The sequence below is a fragment of the Notothenia coriiceps genome, unplaced genomic scaffold (assembly GCF_000735185.1).
Source record: "Notothenia coriiceps isolate Sejong01 unplaced genomic scaffold, NC01 NC01_scaffold00006117, whole genome shotgun sequence".
In the NCBI taxonomy this organism is placed as follows: Eukaryota; Metazoa; Chordata; class Actinopteri; order Perciformes; family Nototheniidae; genus Notothenia; species Notothenia coriiceps.
The window spans coordinates 34,829-55,557 of record NW_011338818.1 but is presented as its reverse complement, the minus strand read 5'-3'; the positions used below and the strand labels follow the sequence as shown (position 1 = coordinate 55,557).

Sequence of the window (20,729 nt, the reverse complement as noted above, 5' to 3'; positions counted from 1 at the left end):
CTTTGCCGAACTGCATTGTGGTTCCGTCGCTTCGCTTTGCTCGCTTCAAAGTCACCCCATTCAAAGTGAATGGGATGAAGCGTTGAAGCTTCAACGCACGCCGCCGTGTGGACGGGCCGTAAGATTGTTGCTAGACTGCTATGTTAATACATGTGCTTTTCTCGCTTTATGTGCAGAAAGCCAGAAAAAAAGCGCAGTGAAAATGTTGTTTTTTAATTGCTAAATGCTTAAAACTGTATTGAGGAAAAATGTTTGGTTAGAAGCAGAATATTTGGTTGGATAGAAACATTTTTGAAAAGATAGCATCTTTATATTTCAATGAATGTTTGACTAAGACGCTCTGGAGTTGGATAACACTAGTTTCAGACAAAGTCTTTGCTGCCAACACTCGAATCTAGTTCTGAAAAACTAATAGTTTTATTTCCACACATCTTGTTTAACAATGACATGTTTATTTAAATACCACACATTGTTCATTGTGTTTTAACAGAAATGTTAAATGTAGAGTTTGAGAATTTAAAGTAAGGTTGGGATTTATGCTTCTGTCTTACAGGCGCTGTGACCACATTGCAGGCTGCTTTTCCTCGACACAACATGCATTCATGTGTGAGTTTGTCCTAAAGGAGTACAGGTAATAACGGCTTAATACATTAATTGTTACCATGTTATTACCTCAGCAATGCAGCTACATCTTCAGTGTGGTTCTAATAATCTGTAATAAATATGTTTATTAAGTTGAGTGACCTGATGTTTTGGCACTTGTTTAGACATCATTTAGATTTACTACCCCTTTAAATGTCCTTCAACAAATATGACTTTACACTAGTGGTGGTTTCTTGCCATGTATATAGTTGTAGTGTTTTTTAGATGTATGTACGTTTCTACTGCTCAGAGCATTGAAACATTTAAGGATTTCTTAAATACAAACATAAAATATAATCCCTGTGCAAAGCTGTTCAGTAGAGTTTACAAAAAAGATAGGCAGTTATTTCTGAAAGGAGATGTTTCTAGTAAATGTCCTTAATGCTGTGATAGCCATAAGCTTAATTCCAGCCTCCCTCATCTTATTGGGATAGATATCTTAACGGCCCGTCTACACAGCGTGCGTGCGTTGAAAGCTTCACCATTCACTTTGAATAGGGTGACGTCACTTTTCGCCGAACTGCGTTGTGGGAAGCGAAGCGGAGCTTTGCTGGCGTGGCTCGCTGCAAAAGTTGAGAAATGTTCAACTTTTGAAGCCTCGGCAGAAGCGTCAGCCAATCGAATCATATTTTTCTAGGTACCGTTAATTATTGCGTGTCATTGAGGCCAGATACTAATGGTGTCCCATTGTCGGGGGGACCATAGCAAATGAAGCAAGCTTTAATGCACATTACTCTGGACCAGTCCTGAGAAGCCACGGTCAAAAAGATACGTTGTGCTGAATGGTAGGATATGTTCAATAGTGAGGGAGGGACACTCATCACAATTAGGGGTGCACCGAATGGGTAATTCTTGGCCGAAACCGATACCGAAAATAGGAAACAGTTGGCCGAAAACCGAATGCCGAAAATGATTAATAGAAATAAATATATATATAATGTATACATTGTTTTACCAATGTTGTTCAGCTACCTGATTATGGAAAAAGACCTGATTATGGCAACCTATAAGTGCATGCATACAAATGTGCAAACTGGATAAATCCACATGAATGTAACTATTTTCAAATGAAATTACAATTCAATTTCAAGAATCTGTAAATAAGGCTGTCTGTCCTCATAAGCAAAGTAGTAAACATTGTATAAAGATACATAAAGTGAAAACTGGATACAAAATCCACAATCAATTACAAATTAAATTACAATTTCAAGAATCTGCAAATAAGGTGGTCTGTCCTCATGAGCAATGTAAACAACATTGTATCATTTAGATNAACACACACACACACACACACACACACACACACACACACACACACACACACACACACACACACACACACATGAGACACAGCATGTACATACACACGTGTTTAAAATATAAAGAAGGTGTTCCAGCACAGCTGTAGATACTCCTTCTTCTCTCTCTGGTCTCATCGCTTCAACCTGTGTTTGTTTTCTCTTCCTCTCTTCACATCCTTCCTCTTCTTCATCTGAATTGTCATTGTTTCTCTCTGCAGTAACAAACACGCCCTTCTGCCTCTAACTCCTGTATCAATAAGGGCTGCACGATATAGATGTTATGCCAGAAAAATGTTGAACATCGCCAAAATGATATTACTTGCAATATATTAATACAGAGACTTTAGTGTGCTCACTTCTGGCTTTCTCCTCCATGAACAACTGCATTTTGAATTAAAAACAAAAGGGGGGATTGCAGAACAAAAAAGGCATGGAAAATAAATAATAGTGTTGTTCTTATACTCTCTTAAAACTAACAAAACCAAAAAAAACAATATATTGTGCAGTCCTAGCATCAATGTTCTCGTACTAAGTCTAAATGCAGGGACTCCATCCACGCCTTGATTTGACTTAAAGAGTTGAAATAAATCCAATGCTAGGGAAACAATGTGTGTGTGTGTGTGTGTGTGTGTGTGTGTGTGTGTGTGTGTGTGTGTGTGTGTGTGTGTGTGTGTGTGTGTGTGTGTGTGTGTGTGTGTTGTTGTCAGTGTGGTTGTTACCTAAGTCCAGTCCCACGGTGCTGTTCAGCCGGCTGGGGGGGGCGCTCCTGCCCGGCATGCTGTGTGTGCTCCTGGAGACGGGGATCTGCAGCGTGAGGTCGCAAGCCGACGCCGGCTTCTGCCTCACCAGGGCGTTGGTGGGGTACAGGAACTGGGCGTAGGACACCGACTGAGAAAGATGGAGAAATAGAATAATTAACTACATCTTAAAGGTCACCTATTATGCAAAATCCACTTTTTCATGTCTTCTATAAATAAACACGTGTCCCCTCTGTGGAAAGAGATTCTGAAAGCTTCAAGAACAAAGACCCCCTCTCTTTTTGTCCTGATCCATTTTATTCGTCTGAAAATTAGCTGATCAGATTTTGGCCACTTTATGATGTCATAACGATTTTTTGACTTGTGTAACCATTACGGCCCGTCCACACAGCGGCGTGCGTTGAAAGCTTCACCATTCACTTGAATGGGGTGACGTCACTTTTTCGCTGAACTGCATTGTGGGAAGCGAAGTGGAGCTTTGCNTAGTTGCAAGGCACCACTAGTTATAAATAGCATTAAGATCAAATACGCACACTTCCATATGATCATATAGTATAACAAACATATAAGAGATAAATTGAAACAGGTAGAAATAGCCTACTATACATTATATCAGTAAACAAGAATACGAGAGTCAGAAGAGTAGAGAGATGACTATTGGTAGAATCACGAACAGACAAGAAAGATAGTCCATAACACAGTACATGATCTAGTTTCATACATGATGCTGAGAGAGGTATCATAGATTGCTCTCATGTTGCTCCTCAAAGTGCCAGAGACATGGAACGACTTTCAACTATTCATATTCATAAAAAAATCTAATCAGGGGGAGCATCTACCCGGACCCTAGAAGAAGTGAGAGACACCCCCTAAGAGGTGAGGTCGCACCCCAAAATAGACACGTTACCGCCTGGTCTATATGTCCGTGAGCTGATGATGGAGCACTTCATGTGTACACTAGAGTAATTCAAGGATGCAATCTACGCCTATTACGAAAGGCCTCCAAATTGGAAATCATCTGGTCCCTCGGGCCGTACTTTTCGATAAACGTTTGACGATGGTGGACAGCTTCTTATAAAAGGCGCGAGGTCGGTAGCTTGAGCTTAAATAGGTGGTGACTTCACTGCCTCTAGGGGGTCCGGGGGTGCCCCCCCGGGAAGATTTGTTTTAACATTTTAAAGTAAAATGCTTCAATCTTGCTCACTTTGAGCGCCCAATTACTAGAGACTGATCTAGGGGGTACAACTCTAAAACACCCATGTGAAAAAGATCGGTTTGCATTTTAATAATCAAATAAGTATGTGAACATAACCAATAACCTACCATAGCCAATAACAAATAAATGTAGGCTAACTTATTTTATTTTTGTCGTTCATTTATATCTTCTTTTACCAGTTAACATTTAGTTATGCATATTTTTAAATCTCTCCAGTTTTAAACAATATGTTTTGTTACTGTATATATAGTATACAACAGGCAATACTGTTTTTATTTATCCTAATAATTATAAAGGTGTGCCTTGGAAATATTTGTTTACATCAATTGTGATCAAAACGTTTGAGACCCACTGAGACAACTTAGACTAAAGTGAACTATCTAAACCCTCAGAGTCCTTTATCTCACTGAGCCTCTCAGTCTGACAAGACAGAACTCTCCCTCCACATTATTGTCGAAACAGCTTCTTATATCCGTTAGCGCAGCAGAAGCTAACAACAATCCCTGCCGGTACCGGTGCACCCCCTCTCTCTGTCTATCTATCTATATATCTCTCTCTCTTTCACGCTGGCTGTGAGCTGCGGGCGCCTGATAAGCCAACATCCCCCACTTCCATCACTTACAGCGCCCATCGTACAGGGCAAATGGAAAATGTAACCAGGGTGAAAAGGGTGTTATCTTTACTTAATTATGAATGTTGTTACATCAAGGCTGAAAATTCCATTGATTTTTTGGTATTATATTTGTATTTAATCTTGTGGAAGTGCATATCCCCTGTCCTCCACCAGGGGGTGATGCAGCACCCTCAGCACCCCTACTTCCCACGGCCCTGCACGGGACGAGCGGGATCTTTGATGTCAAACACTGATGTTTAATCCAAGTATCGGCCGGAGAAATTCACATCACAAGTCACAGCAGCCAGAGACTCTGACTGCACGGTTGGTTTGCCACGTCAAATCTGATCAGCCTATCTGTCGATAGACCTTTTAACTAGTTTACAGAGAGTTAATCCACATATTGGGGGATGGTGCGTAAACACTGGGAACACTGGAGACATCCCCGACATCTGGAAATACTCAATCACCTGTCTGTGGGGCTTAGAAAGCCAGCGTTCTCACAGTCATAAAACCCTCTATGACCGATAGTAAAACTGATCACAAAAAAAAATCACATGGCTGCATTAGCACATTCCTTACGGGAGATAACAGACTCAGGGTTGGTCGTAAACGTCAACAGCCAGAAAGGTTAAATATCTAGAAGTAAAGACAGAAATATTCTTTGACACTTTTTAAATATCTTTTTTTTTTAAATATGTTATATTTTTCATTAGTTTGACCAAAAATTATTTGATTTAATTGTATTTAAAATAACATTTCCAAAGAAATAAATCCTATGAATCTGCCTGTTCAGTTTCTGTTTGAATGTGAAGGGTTAAATGAAACAAGCTCGCCTGGCCCTCTCTGCGAGTTGCGGCCCGTCCACACAGCGGCGTGCGTTTAAGCTTGGCGGTGAGCGTGTCTGAAGCTTGGGGAGTTCTCGCGAGCAACGCGACCAACAACCAATTACATGAATCTCCCGCCCCCGACATACATACGAAGTAAACTGGATGTTAACTCCCCAAACAGGCGAAAACCTACCAGTTTCACCCACTATCTCTGCCACCTCCCTCCATGCCTGGCTCCTCCGGTTTGTATACAGGTAGGTGAACAGGGACTGATCGTACAAGACCGGGTGATTCCCTACCACTATGATTAATTTCTCCTCCATTTTTTGGAATATGAGGAAATGAGCTGCGGTGTGTCTCTCCCAGCATACACGCGGTTTGATTGGCTAGCGCTTGTACTGGCAGATTTGCATAAACGGGATTTGATTGGCTGTCGCTTCCACCGAAGCTTCAGAAGCTTCAAAAGTTGAACATTTCTCAACTTTTGCAGCGAGCCACGCCAGCAAAGCTCCGCTTCGCTTCCCACAACGCAGTTCGGCGAAAAGTGACGTCACCCTATTCAAAGTGAATGGTGAAGCTTTCAACGCACGCAGTGGCAAAAGTTGAGCTGAATTTTTGACCAGACATGTTGATAAAAAGTACCTTTTACTTCAAACAAAGTATTATTTTTGTAGCTGATAATTGAACAGAGATTTTGACGTGTCGTACATGTCCTGTAAAGAAAAACGTCGTGTTTTTGTCGTTGAATAAAAACGTTCTTTATGCAAAGCGTAGTAAGGTGAGTGTTACGTCTTGAAGTTGTGGTCACCGCTCTGGCACTGAAAATATGATCCGGCGACTGGGGAGGGGTCCGGGCACCCGTTTTTCGGAGTTAGGCTGTCGCTGGGAGAGATGCAGTGGTTTTGTTGTGGTAAATATATTTGTGGATAGTACTGTCCTCGTGGGGTGTCGGTTCATTGTTAATTTGTACTTACGTTCAGACATGCCGCCGGGCGTAACCTGTTACTGATCTCCGGGATGGAAACTACCAGTTTACTGAATTTTGTGTTTCAGGTAGGAGGACAGCGAAAAGCTACTTCAAACTACGCCAAGTAAGTCGACCTAGGAAACGTGAGGTCAAATAGTAACGTTGAGTAGAATTTTTACTGAGCCAAATTATTAAAGCGTGTTACGTTAGTAGTGATAGTGACTTCACTCGGGTAGGTACTTGTTTGAATAGCGATTAGTATTTAGATAGCTAGTATTTAGCATAGGCTAAGCGTAAATACTAGACTTGGTAGATATTTTTCACTCCCATTTGTACACCTATAATAGGCCGCTTTTTTGTCAGCGTAGAATAGAATGTGGCTAAACAAAAGGTGTCTGGAATAAAGCTCGTATAAAAGGGTTTGAGCCATTCCTGTTGGTCCAAGGTAACGAAAACAGCTCCCTTGGGGCTCGCCGACATCGATCGACAAAAGACCCAAATTCTCTGCGCAGTGGACGTGGTCGAAATCATAAGTAACGCGCTCCCCACATATTTGGGAGCTGTGCTCTGTCCCTCTCGTCTGTATTTAATTGTATTTCAGCGCGCTTTGGTGGGGTTTGGGCTATAACATTCTCCCTTGCTATACTTAACCGGTTAGAACATGACAAGTTAAACTTTTGTAATGAGAAGAGAACTCAAAATGATATCGGAATTATATCTGAGAAATGTTAGTTTCCTGGTCATTTTCCGAGACCAGGTGTGGTTCGGCCGCGACGCACTTTCGGAACGGGCCGCCGCACCAGACTTTGAGCTGGTTTGTTGGTGTGTTACTTAGGAGCGGCGGGACTGTGTGTTCGTCAGTCAAAGCTAACCGATCTCGTCCCGGAAGAGTTTGAGGGCCTGGACACAGGGTAAATATGTTTTTTTTTTCTTTAAAAAGACTAAGGACTACATTTAATTTCACCTTGGATATACGATATAACCTTTGTAATATGAACATCCCGGGTATGCGATATGTTTTTTGTACAGAACACCTTCAAAGAAAACGAATTTTATTGGTTTTGTCTTAGTGGGTAACATGGTACGAGTTATTGACGAGTATGGGGACGAAGAACCGTCGGTGACAATCTCTTTACACCTAAAACAAAGGAATCGAAATTTTTTTTTATGTTTTCTCTTTCCGCCTCGTTTTACGGACTAGTCTTAAGATGGCCTCTATTTCAATTTAAGCGACACTTTTGCGGTAGGACAAGTTTGGTGTTAGTGTCTAAATAAATACTTTCATAACTCGAGTTACCGAAAAAGAGAACCGTCCACGAGAGTGTCGTTGTCAATGCGAGACTCACATCGCTCCGAACGTTTACATTTGTTTCTGCTCTAATTGGCAGGTTTGTACAAATCCGTAACAAAGACTAGTTTCGTTAAAAGACACCCAGGCGACGGTTAAACTGCAGTCTAGCCGTTCGTTTAGACATCGGGGCGAGCACATGCGGGGACAAAAATTTTCTAAACCCATGCCTCCTTATTCTCTCTCCCAAAATAAAGACTGCGACGCACTTCAAGGGACGGCTGCGTGGCCCCCTGTGTAGAAATTACATATTTTCTGTAAGTGTTTACGTAAAACGTACTTTCCAGAGGAAATTACATATAAAAAAACACAGACTGGCACGACATTCAATTATTTGCACGTATATATAATGAAACACAGCGCTCGCACTGTGCGTAACGTCTGGCGTTCAATTGCGTTAAAAATGGAACTCCCAAGTTGCCGTAACCGTGTCGGTTGTCACCGCGTAAAGAGGGTGACTCAAGTTCGGTAGTATGACATGACATTCACTATAACTTACACACACCATATGTCCGCCGCGTCTACAATAGCTGTCCGATTAACGAGACCTGTCGTGAACCAGTCTTCCAAAATTCGACGATATATTTATTTCATCTTCTCAAGTTTATCGGATGAAAATAAACTATACGCAGGTTCGCGTGAAATTTTGGAGGGTCTTGGTTTCACTACATGTCTCTCTATGTATCTTTATATTTTAGTGTGTCGAGTCGAAGTGGTTTCGTTATTTTATTTATTAATGGTAAATTTTATTTTCCTATGTTTGTGTTTCGTTTGGTTCTTATTTTGCATTGTTTAAAGATTTATTTTATTTTTTTCTAATTCTTCCAGGTGTCGTTGCTGGTTGTACTTGTGGGAAATTAAATGACGTTGCTGTACAAACCCTTTGGGGGAGTTTCCTCCCGGGGTTACGCTCGGCTTTGAAGCCAACGAGGCGGGCCCTCCCCCCCCCTCTCCCGCCTGAAATGACCGTAACCTAGGCTTCGGATAACTGGAACATATATTTAAGTGTTCACCCTTGGAAATTTGTTTTTTCAAACTCATGGGACCCCGATTCTCGAACCATGACCGTATTACTAAACTAACCGAACTACGAAAGACGGCTCCGAAGTTTTTCNCCTTTCGGCTTTCGGCCTTGTTTTAGCACCGAAAAAATATCACCGAATGTCAGGGGACAGGGTTACGTTGGTAAGCTAACGTGTTGTTGTGATGACGTAATCAATTACGTCATCACAACAACACGTTAGCTTACCAACGTAACCCTGTCCCCTGACATTCGGTGATATTTTTTCGGTGCTAAAACAAGGCCGAAAGCCGAAAGGGCCTATTTAATCATTTTCGGCCGATAATTTTCGGCGGCCGAATATTCGGTGCATTCCTAATCACAATGCACCAGGACAGAGGCGCTCACCTCGCTGGATTTCCCTTCAGCCTGCTGTCACATAAAACGCTCCAACAGCTGAGGCTGTGACGCTGTCCACATCGACTATATTGGATTTTATCTACTCATCGTCCATGCGTCTCGCTGTGACCGTAATGATTTACTCGAGCTGCAGTTTAGCATGATGTGCCATAATGGCTTTTCTCTGAGCATCTCTGCCTGATGTGTCATGTGTTGCCTTTTGTAGGAAAAGGTTGAGAAACATGTCAAATCTTCCTCTGGAAAACATGACGTGCCCTCAGTGCAATCTTCTTTTTAAAAGCCTCACATTTTTACAGATAATACAGAGAAACACTACTTTTCAAATACATCAGCAAAATATTAAACTTTTGTCAACCACAGGGTGGGGCTCAGTTGTATGTAATTACATTTGAAGGTTTATCGGCTGTAGAGCAAGCTAGCTAGCTTTCTCTGCCAAGTAGTGACCCATCAGCATAAAAATCTATACAGCAGGAAAGGGTGCTTCAAAATAAAAATTCTGCACGTAGCATTCTCGACCCTCTAACGCTATCTGTGCTTTTTCTGCATGCTTTTAGCGCCACCCAGTACAGTCATAATTGGTTTAAAGAAATACAAACAAGTCGGAGCAATGTTTCCCTATAGCAGAAGGATAATGTGTGGAGCCAGTCCCCCCGATGCAGTAGACATTATTTAAAAAACTTTTTTTCACTCTTTGCAGTTTAGCTTTAGCTGCATGATGCTCTTGTATTTTTCAATGCAAAAAAACCTGTCACAGTGGTCGGTTCATTGAATGAACAACATGCTGGGCCCTGTAGGACATTATCAGCTCTGTTTTAATGTCTTACTTTCAACAGCAACTGTGCAAGTTTCCAGCAAAGCCACAAGCCCAAAGGAGATAGATATGAGGTGTGTGAAGGTCAATAAGCTGTCAATGTAATGTCATGGTAAGCTTGAGGCTTTACAAAGGCATATGTGGTCTCAAATGGTTTATTTTTTCAGTGAGATTTGCACTGTAATTGAGAGCTTAGCATGGGAGCAAAGAACAGGCCTGTGAGAAGATAATTTGCATGCAAGCAGGGAGGAGAGACTTAGTCTTCAGATTGGCGGCATTTATTTCTCTGAGCTTTCAGTGAGCAGGCAGCACTCTGAGCCAAGCAGCGTGTGTCTCTTCCGCCTACACTGACAACGCTGGCAGAGATTCAGTTTTGACTACATGTCTTTCAATATCTGTATTTTGCTTTTACGGTGAGCTGAAGATAATTGTTTCCTCTAAGTTTGAGGGGTCATTAATGGGGGAAGTGTGTCAATATTAGGGGTGTAACGGTTCACAGAATTCACGGTTCGGTATGTACCTCGGTTTGGGGGTCATGGTTCGGTACGGGTTCGGTACAACATGAAAAAGCAAAAAAAAGTCTGAAATGCATAATTCCAGGTTTGTTTTTTATTTATTTTGAACAGTAGTGCAAGGTTCATTTTAAAAACAAGGAACTCTAACATTTTTAATAATTAACTTTATTACACAGTTAAAAACAAACCACAAACAGGACCACACACACTCAGATGGCCATATTATCTATAATGGCTGATGTCAAACAAAAAGGTTCAATAATCTGTAAAACTAAAAAGAATGTCTTGAAAATATTACCGAAATAAATAACAAGAAAGTGTTTCAATCACTTTCAATCACAATCAATAAAAGCCGGGGTCCTCTATTATGGCATAAGGGGATATGCATAGCCGTTAAAAAACATATGCCAAAAGCTTCCGTTATTTATTTTGGTCTCTCGGCTTTCATGTCTATTGGCTTCTTAAAAACAGCGGGGAGAAGCTGTTGAACCCCTGTTGTCTTTTGCTGGGCTCCGGGGAAATCTGGGTGATGCTTTCTGATATGATTTAGCATGTTTGGCTTGTATTACCATTAGCATGCCGCACCGCTGTCGAACAACGCCGACACACCGCCCTCGTCCGATCCACCATCGTTATTGTAATCGACAGGGAACCCGAAATGTTCCCACACAGCTGATTTAAAAGAAGCAGGTGGTTCTTCTAGCTCCTGTGCGTTATCTGAACTCGCAATACTAACTTTTCTTCTTCTTGTATTTTCTTTGTTTTGTCCTGTTTTGTTCTTCTTCTTCATTTGTTGTTTAAGGACGGCTGGCAAACAGCTTTTAGGCACAATACCGCCCCATGGATTATATATAGTGTAGTGGATACTGCCCTGAATGACAGACTTTTTTCCCACTCGTAAAAAAAAAAGGCGTATTCGTCGTGTGAGTGCATGCACCGAACCGTGACGCCCGAACCGTGACGGTACAGGACGAATATGGATACCGTTACACCCCTAGTCAATATACAACATTATAACAAAATACATATTATTATTGGCAATAACTAAATTGATTGTTGGAGTGTTAGATAGTTTTACTTCAACTTTGGCCTATACAGGCTACGTGAGCCATCTTTGTGCCACTCACTGTGGGCTGTATTGCCGTGTGCTCAGTGGTGTAAAGTATGGAGCCCCCTAGGGGACAAGGAGAAGAAAAAAAAAGTTAATACTTTTGCGAGATCTCACAAAACCCCTTTGCGAGATCTCGCAAAACTTTTCATTTAGCTCAATGTACTTCCTGGTCAGTTCGGCAACACAGAAACCACAACAATGGAGCGGTTCATCGATTTTACTTTGAGATAACATCAGTGCTTGGCAATAGGCACGGGTTTCACATAAGTGAAAGACACCTCAAGAGAACACTCTGAGCGAGGGGACATGCACGTCGCAAAGCATACTCTGAACTGAGTTATTGACAGATTCGAATTTTGCGGATCAATAACTCATGAACATAACGTTGTAAAAATACAAACAACATGACTTTACAATCATAGCAAGGTAGACAACGAGCTATAGAGTCGTTTTTATCAGAACAGTTCGATACGCGCCGTCATCCGAGCTAAACTTCAAGAATTGGTCACAATCTGCAGCTGGAGGAGGGAGAGGAGTGCTTAGTGTAACAGTGCAACAGTGTTTTTTGTTTTTTTTAAATAATTTTTTTTCTCTTCTCCATGTCCCTAGGGGGCTCCGTAGTAAAGCAACAAAGTTCACGTATTCAAGTACTGTAATTAACTACAATTTTTAGGTACTTGTACTTTACCTTAGTATTTCCATTTTATGCCATTTTATACTTTTACTCCACTACATTTTGTAAGCAAATATTGTACTTTTTTGTAAGCAAATACAGTTATTTGAAAGCTTACGTTACTAGTTACATTTGGGATTTAGATTATATATCTAAATACAAAATATGAATCATTAAATAAATCCAGACATATGTTAAAAGCTAGCAGGAATATATAAAGCAACTCAAATTAGCTGCACTGTGCAGCTGTGATGAACATGTTAATGCTTCAATAATCACAATCCTTTTATTTAATATATGATTTTAAAATGGACCATTACTCATAACAAGTACTTTTACTTTTTTTTGGTACTTTAAGTATATTTTGATGCCGGCTACTTACATTAATAGCTGCACTGATCAAATATTATTTTTTCACCAATTTTATTTTTTTGTATTCTGAGGTTTTGAGGTTTGCCAGTACGGGCTTCAAATGACTTTTTGATAACAATTTATGACACTACTGATTTAAAAAAGTTCTTAGGCCATTTAATTAATTTGTCACTTTTGTTCCACACCTTCTAAAATGTAAATGCTATTTAGTTTGTCATTGTTGACTGAGAATGCGTGCACTGTACTACATACATAAAACCTTTTGTTGATAAATGCATTTAGAGTAAGTGGGACTCGTCTGACTGTGCTAATGAAAACTTATTTGTTTACTTTCCAGATATCTGTAGATTTACAACTATGGAAGAAGACCTCACAATACTGACTGATTCTCTGAAAAACTGCAACACAGGAGATGAAAAAGAAAAGGTCAAAGACTTTGTGTACAAGCATTTCAGAGAAGTGGCAGACGGGTCGCTCTTCAATAATGCAGAAGAATCTTCCAATAAGGAACATGGAAGTTCTTCCAAGAAAGAGAAACAAAGTCTTAAAAAGGCCCATTGTAAAACTCAGCAAGGTGCTGTCTTCTCTGGAAAGATTCTGAGCTTTGGATGCTCTGTGTGTAAAGATGATTCCACATATAGCCCCAATGATCTCCTTAAGCATTTCCGAGCTGCCCATAAAGGAACCCTTCCTACGTACCCTTGTGACCTGTGTGCTTTTTCCACACACGAGTTCCCTGCTCTTCAACGCCATCGGATTGAGCACAGGAATACTCTGGTTACATGTGAGCTCTGCAACAACGATGTTCAGTACTCTTTGCTATTGCTTACCAGACACTACATCATGTGTCACAGTCTAAATGGACAGTTTAACTGTGACTGGTGCGAGTTTACAACTGTGGATGCAGGTACATTCGTCCAGCACATCCATCATCACAATGAGAGTCCTTGGAAGTGTTTAAAATGCAGACATATCAGCCTGAATGAAGAGGCTCACCAGAAGCATAAGAAAGCTCACTCTTGTACATTCCCCTTCACTTGTCAGATCTGTGGATATGGTGCATCAAGAAGCGACTATCTTAAAAAACACACTGCAGCTGTTCACAAAGAGCATGCTGAGAGACGGAATGTATGGACAGCTTTAGAAGACAGCAGCACTTCAGCAAATTCATCTGCAAGCTTAAAACATTTGTTGAAAAAGGGTGGTGAATCACAGGAGGCTCAGAGGATATCAAAACTAAACTGTCTTTCTGGGATTCAAAACCAAAATGGCAGGCTAATCAAACCAGAGATATCCTTTGAGGAGACCAACCACTTGGTGGATGCAAAAAAGGAAAGAAAATGTATTCATAATAAAGACCAGTCAATGTCAGAGATGTTACAGGAATGTGACACCTCTCCAAGCTCTGATGCTGCCAATCTCGCCAATCCAAATGGACTGACTGTTCTGATGGTGAAAAATAAAATCTCTCTTCCCCCCAACTGCACTACCAAAGTGATGGGATTCAAGATGGTTGATGGCAAAAAACATTTAGTACTCAAAGTAATACCAACAGCAAAGCAAGATTCATCCATCCAGAACCACTCCCTAGTTGAAGATGTTGGCTCAGCACCAAATCCTGAGTCAGATAAAAGTAAAGTCTCTTATGAGAATGGGGAATTCTCTAACAGCAATAACTTAACATCACATTGTTTAGCTCTTTCACCAAGAAGTGGGTCTTCCGTACAGATGGATCAGGACGATATTCTGGCAGTTAAAGTAAAGATTGAGGAGGAAGAAACTTCTGTTTGCAACATTGATTCTTCACCACCTAGAGCTGACGTAGAGGAGCAAACTAACCCTTTACCTAGAAGGTCTTCGACTTGTGCAGATACGTTATACCCAATGACTGATGAGTTTGATCATGCAGTCAAAAAAAATCACGCAAGTCAGATAACCTGCTCAGAGAGAAGCAAGTTTGATAATGATTTAGTCTCTGCAACATTGAAACCTGATGCAATTTACCATAGTGGTCCTCAAATCAGTAATACATCACCAATATGTGCTAGGAAGATCACTATTTTATCTTTAAAAGTTGCTCAGGAAATATTGTCTTTAGAACACGTTTCCAAAGAAACTATTGAGAATTGTGGGGCTGCAGATGAGTTATTAATGGCTGATACAGAAGCAGATAAACTCAATGATGACCAATATTGTCTGAGTACTCCAGAAAAAACTGATAGAGGTAAAAGTCAGATTAAACATAACAACAGCAAGCTAAATGTTAAGCATTTGACTAATCCATCACATCAATCAGAGTTAGCCCAACCCAGTACAGGAAGCTGCAGAGAAAGTGCTATAGGCTCAGAAAACTCAAACAAACAAAACTCCCCAAACCAAGAAGTATTTACATTTCACAATTATTCCAAGGAAACACTTGGCACTCCACCCAAATCTACCCAACACTTTGACAATATGTCGGAACATTCAGCAGAAAAAGAAAATATGTGTGAATCATCACAGTTTAGGTTGACATTGGCAGAGTCTCCAGATCCAGGAGAGGACTCGGATCAAGAAGATGTACCAGATGGTGACATTGATGAGGGCACAGGTAGTGTTGAGGATCCTTCCACTGAGGATGAAAATCCTGATTCAGTGTTCCAAGACTTTAATATTATCAAAATAGAGGAGGATAGCGTTCCTATATCTGACAATCAATCAGAAACAAAGAGTAATTCAACTGGCCTGGGCAATTTTGTGGAGGAACATTCAGATGCAATAATTTCGCAACAACTAAATAAGGAAAGAGTTGAACTCTCTAGTAATGATCCTCTAAAACAAACAAAAACGGCTCTTCGATTTCTTCAGTTGCCAGAGGGTAAGCAGTCAGTGTTCCTGAGAACTGCTGAGAATAAATGTGCCATGCCCAAGGCAACTCCAGGTTTCAAACTGATAACAAATTCTGCAAGTCCCCAGATCAACGTATCTTATATGAAGCCAGGGTTTGAAAACGGCAGGAGGGTAGGTGCATCAGCACCAAAGGCAGGAGCTTCTGAAAAAGGGACAACACTTCTCTCTGCTGTCCAACCAGGTGTTGGCACCACCTCAAATCACTACCTTATCAACAGCCAAGGGTTAAAGGGCCCTGTACTCTTTTCAAACACACCACATAATACGCCTACAGACCAAACAGCAAAGACACAGCCAACTTGCTACTTGGTACAGAGGTCTGTTCCAATTGGTCAGACCCCCAGTGCTCCTGGCCTCAGACTGGCAAGTACACAACTCCCACTGAACTCAAAGCCCGTTCTGGCCATGTCTGCGAACTCTACAGATAAAGCCAACACTTTGCAGACGGGGCGCCAGGCATTCTTGCTCCGCTACATTTCTCCACCCAAATCAGGATTATGGTTGAATAACCAAGAGACAAAGACTGGAACACAGTGTGGCCAAACCAGTGAAAGTACTGGAAACAAAGTCATATTTAAAATTGTCAGTCCTACAGGAAGCCTTCTCACAAGTGGCGCTCCCACCTCAAGCAATCAACCTTTGTTTTTGGCCACCAGACCTCAGACCCAGTGTTTTCTGGTGTCATCAAACAAAACCAATGCAAATTCATCCAATGGAGTAACGAAATTCATCCCAATACACAATACTGCACAGATAGATGTCAATGAATCTTGTATTTCACCCTCTCGGATGAATGTAAAGCTTCAACTGTGTGAAGCAGAGAAACCTGTCCTAGCCCCAAGGCCAATTCGTCCCCCAAGCCAAAGGAAAAGGCGCAGGAAAACATTGTTCGACGAGCTTCCAGCTACAGTGCATAAAGCTAGAAGACTCTCGAATAAAGGACTGGCTGAGAAAGAGACTACTCTGTTATGGAAGCCTATAGCCAAAGAAGTAGAAAGGACACTGAGGCTTGCCCCGTTCAGTTCTCAACAGCAGATCAAATGCCCTCGTAGATTCCAACCTGTTGTGGTGCTCAATCATCCAGATGCTGACATTCCCGAGGTGGCCAATATTATGAAGGTAGTAAACAGGAACAAAGGTGCAGTTACTAAAGTCTCTCTATCTCAGAAAACAATCCAAGCTCTCTCTGAGCAAGGAGCTCTATGGAAGAATTCCTTGACCAAAGGTGCATCGTCTCATTGCGACGATTCAAGACCCCGGCCAGTTCTGAGTTCTGTCAGAGAGCGGTTCCTCCTGAAAATGAAGTTGAGGAAAAAGAGCAAAAAGAAGTATGAGGTAGTTGACCCTCGACCACGTTGTGGACAAGAGCCTGTGGTGTTTGACTGCTGGTTTTGTGGTCGGCTCTTTAACAACCAAGAAGATTGGATTGGCCACGGCCAGCGACACCTCATGGAGGCAACTAGAGACTGGAATAAACTGTTCTGAACATTTCAAATACACCTCCGAGTGGAATAACGTTCTCTTTTTTGGGGTGAAACAAATGGTTCAAGTTGTATATTTTTAATGACCTTCCACACTATTTTTGTTTAATTTTGTGCTCCTGTAAATACATATTCTGAAGCAAATCATAGTTTATCTTTTCATAGGTGCATTTTCTGGTAAACTGTACTGTAAGCATGATCTCTATCATGCATGCACAGGTCACATTGAACTGCGAAAATGGTGCACTGTAATTAGGAGAGTGGCAAGATCACTAGTTCGATTAAAGGGACAGGAGTATTCTGAGCTGGATTGAATTGCTCAGGGGATTTCATATTAATATGGTTTGTCATTTTTGCTCATACATTTTAAGTAAGCTGATGCCTAGTTTAAGGGACTTTAGTATCTTATTTGCTTAACTTTTTTGAAGCTTGTATAAAAACTCCTTTGTTAAATGCTTGTCATGGAAGAATGTTCTGGTCCAAATTATTACATTTTGTATGATGTTTTATTAATGATGATTTCATTTTACTCTATTCTATCATCAAGGGTAGATAACAGTTTCCTTGCCAGGGTTTTGTCAACCTGTAGCATATATTTGTAATAACTAGAGCTGAGAGTTTCCCAAGTAATCTCTTAAGTCTGCCATCAGTGTTGGTTTAATAAAATACCGTTGCGTGTTAAAATAATGGCTTGGTAATAATAATATAACAAATCCAATTGCTTTTATTTTTTTAATTTAAGATACCGTTAATCAACCGCAACACTTGGAATTATTTCACATTTAAAGCCTGTTTGGAAGGTAACCAAACCTGTATAAACCAGAATAATGTCAAACATGTTTCTGAGGGTCAGAAGGACAATGGTGGTTTTTATGATGGGATGGATTGGCTGAATTCCCCCAGAAATCACAACATTTTTTACTTTACAGGAATAGTTTAGGGTGTGTAAAAAATCTGAAATAGCTTGTTTGCTATAGAACAAAAAAACATTTCATCTTTATATCAAATACTTTTAGTAATGAATTTAAAGTTACTGGCACATTTGTTAAAAAACGAATCATTTCTACTGTAGTAGGAGCCCTGGACTCTGTATCAACTCTCACCTGTTCTTGCATTCTGTTATTTAATCTGTTCCCTACCATCAAGTCCAATATTTGGACATTTGTTTCAATGTTACGTTTGACACTTTTTTCATGGCGACAGGACAGGGACTTTGTTTCTTTAGGATGTTAATGATTGTATTACATGATGATGGATCTGTGGAATTCATGTTTTATTCTATTTAATATGCAAGTGATTGAACAATATAAGCCATACTGATGTTTTTATACTTTCACAATGCTTGTTTGGAGCCCGTCTAAATTACTGAAGTTCTGACCTCAGCAGGTCCTGCATTTTACCAGCATTTACTGAATGTTCATCTTTATCTTTGCTACAATCATCAGCAACAAACATTTATTCCACATTAGGTCAAGTCCCTGAAATCGTTTTCTGTAACATTCCTACAAATGTATCATGTGTAGTATCTACATTCCACTCATATTTGTGACTTACAAATGGAACCAAACAAGCATAAACCTTCACTAGCATTATGGGGAGTTCTCTTTTGTAAGACATTGTTAAACATTATGGAAAATATGCTTACTTAGAGTGAGCTGAGAATATTGAAATGTCTGTGTCCTTACTACAGAGCTGGAGTTAGCTTAGTTAGCCTAGCTTAGCATAAAGAGGGGAAGCAGGGTAAAGTCAAAAATACTCTACCTACACCTGAAAACTCCCTCTTTAATACGCTGTTCATTAAATCTGTGTTGTGGTTTAAGGGGGAGTTGGCACTATTTCTTGAAGAACACCGTCGTATCCATCCACCCACCCAATACTTCTGCGAAGTGCCCCGGCTACAGAGTGTTTTTAGATATGCCAAGTCAGCATAGGCCTAGCTCTCTGTACAGACTGCTTGAAGACAGTGGCTGAGGTTCAGCCTGTACATTCTTAAGACACAAGGCTCATTAAAGTTATATAAGTTAGATAAATGTTCCTTAATTCCAAATTTAAACTAGCATTGTATTTATACGTTTTCTTATTTTGGAGCTCACCCCCTAATGCAGTTAAAAACGATCACAGCCAAATGGATGCCAACACCAAATGACCTCTGGCTTTTATTTCAGTTTGTTTCAGAGTTTCATGTTTCTGATGGGAATGCACAGAGTCTTCTTCTCTGCTCTCAGGCCAAAGAACTGTTTGGTGGTATAACATGTAAACAGTTGATGGGATTTCTAACACGAGTTCTGAACTGTGATAACTACAAACCACTCATATGTGATACACTACTACATCAGCTAATTGTGTCCGTTGTATGAGCCAAAATTGAAACGTGAATAATATTGATATCTGTTTTGAGTTTGTACATAAACACAACTCCATCATGTACAGTACACTGCTCGTGTCCACATATTTGCCCAGTCTTTCCTCATGCAAAGTGCCTCGAATGTCCTTTAGCAGGTTGACAATGAGTACTGTATTATTTTGTTCAACTTAGTGGTTCACTCTCCTTTAATAAATGTACATACCCTATGGATTTATTGTGGTGGCTTGTTATTGTTATCAGGAATAATGAAGTGGCCTGTCCTGATGGATGTTTAAAAGTGATGATGCTGAGAAGATCCACACGAGGGCAGCACCAGACAAAAGATTACAGGATGTCCCATCTGACTGAGTCAGCTCAATAATCCCATGTGGGCAAAACCCAGAATTTTTTTTTGGCATCAAACTATATTTTAACTAGATATTCTTATTAATAGAGGACTTCAAAGAACAGTATGGAGTGCACAGATGCTGTGAATTTGTTTTATTTGAAAACCATTGATAACAGCAAACTTAACTGAATATCTCATCATAACAATAATAAACCAAAGTCCTCTGATGTAATGAATTCCCTGCACAGAAACATTAGTGTTCATTTATCATTTCTGACCGTGGTCCTGTCTGACATTTAATGTAAACTCCCAAAAGCTTAAAACACACTTATCATAGTATATGGATTGAGCTCTGGGTATATAAAAACCTTTTATACTAAGAGAATGATGAAATATGTTTGACCTTGGAGGTCATTCAAACTGTGACTGGAAAGCAACTTCTAATTACACTTCACAATGTTTCCCTTGAGATATAATCCATTCTGCATTGTTCTGTTTAGAATAGTTATATTGTTACTTGTTGAGTTTGTTGAAAACAAAATGACTCGCTAAAATTCCTGCTCAATCGCTCTCTGAATTAAGAAATAGAAAGTGTGAATAGAATACAATAAATCTGGAAAACACTCAACTAAAAGGCTAAACTGAGTGCCTTGTTTAAGCAGAATACAGTATTATTTAAGGTAAGAGCATATAATATTGGCCTATTGCGTAATCCTTTGATTTTGTACGAACAGTTATTTTGGTTAAAGATGAAATATATCAGAATTGGATTGGCTCTGATGTACACTCCTTTATTAAAGAACTCGTTTAAGATATCTGTATTGGTGCTACACCTGTACTTCAGCAAAATAAAGCACAACAACAGATGCATTTCATTGATTAAGTACATTTAACACAATACCGTTTAAACTTCATATGATATAGAAACTACTTTGTGTTATAAGGCAAACAAATAACAAATTTGGCATGTGAGGTGATGTTCATACTGTAAGAAATCACAATGTTTTTGTTATTATTTTAAATGTAACGTTGAATCTATTTCATGACAGTAATGCATACAAATTACACAGAACACTCACTGTGTTGTTG

General features: G+C 40.2%; 1 protein-coding gene across 1 annotated transcript; it reads left to right on the top strand.

The window, feature by feature from the left end:
- Window positions 1–553: 553 nt before the first annotated feature.
- Window positions 554–19,520, top strand: si:ch211-214e3.5 (zinc finger protein 518A). Its single transcript, XM_010768934.1, has 2 exons — window positions 554–631; window positions 12,915–19,520. Exon 2 carries the CDS (start codon window positions 12,935–12,937, stop codon window positions 16,949–16,951), a length of 4,017 nt encoding a protein of 1,338 aa, XP_010767236.1. The 5' UTR covers window positions 554–631; window positions 12,915–12,934; the 3' UTR covers window positions 16,952–19,520.
- The last annotated feature ends 1,209 nt before the right edge of the window (window positions 19,521–20,729 follow it).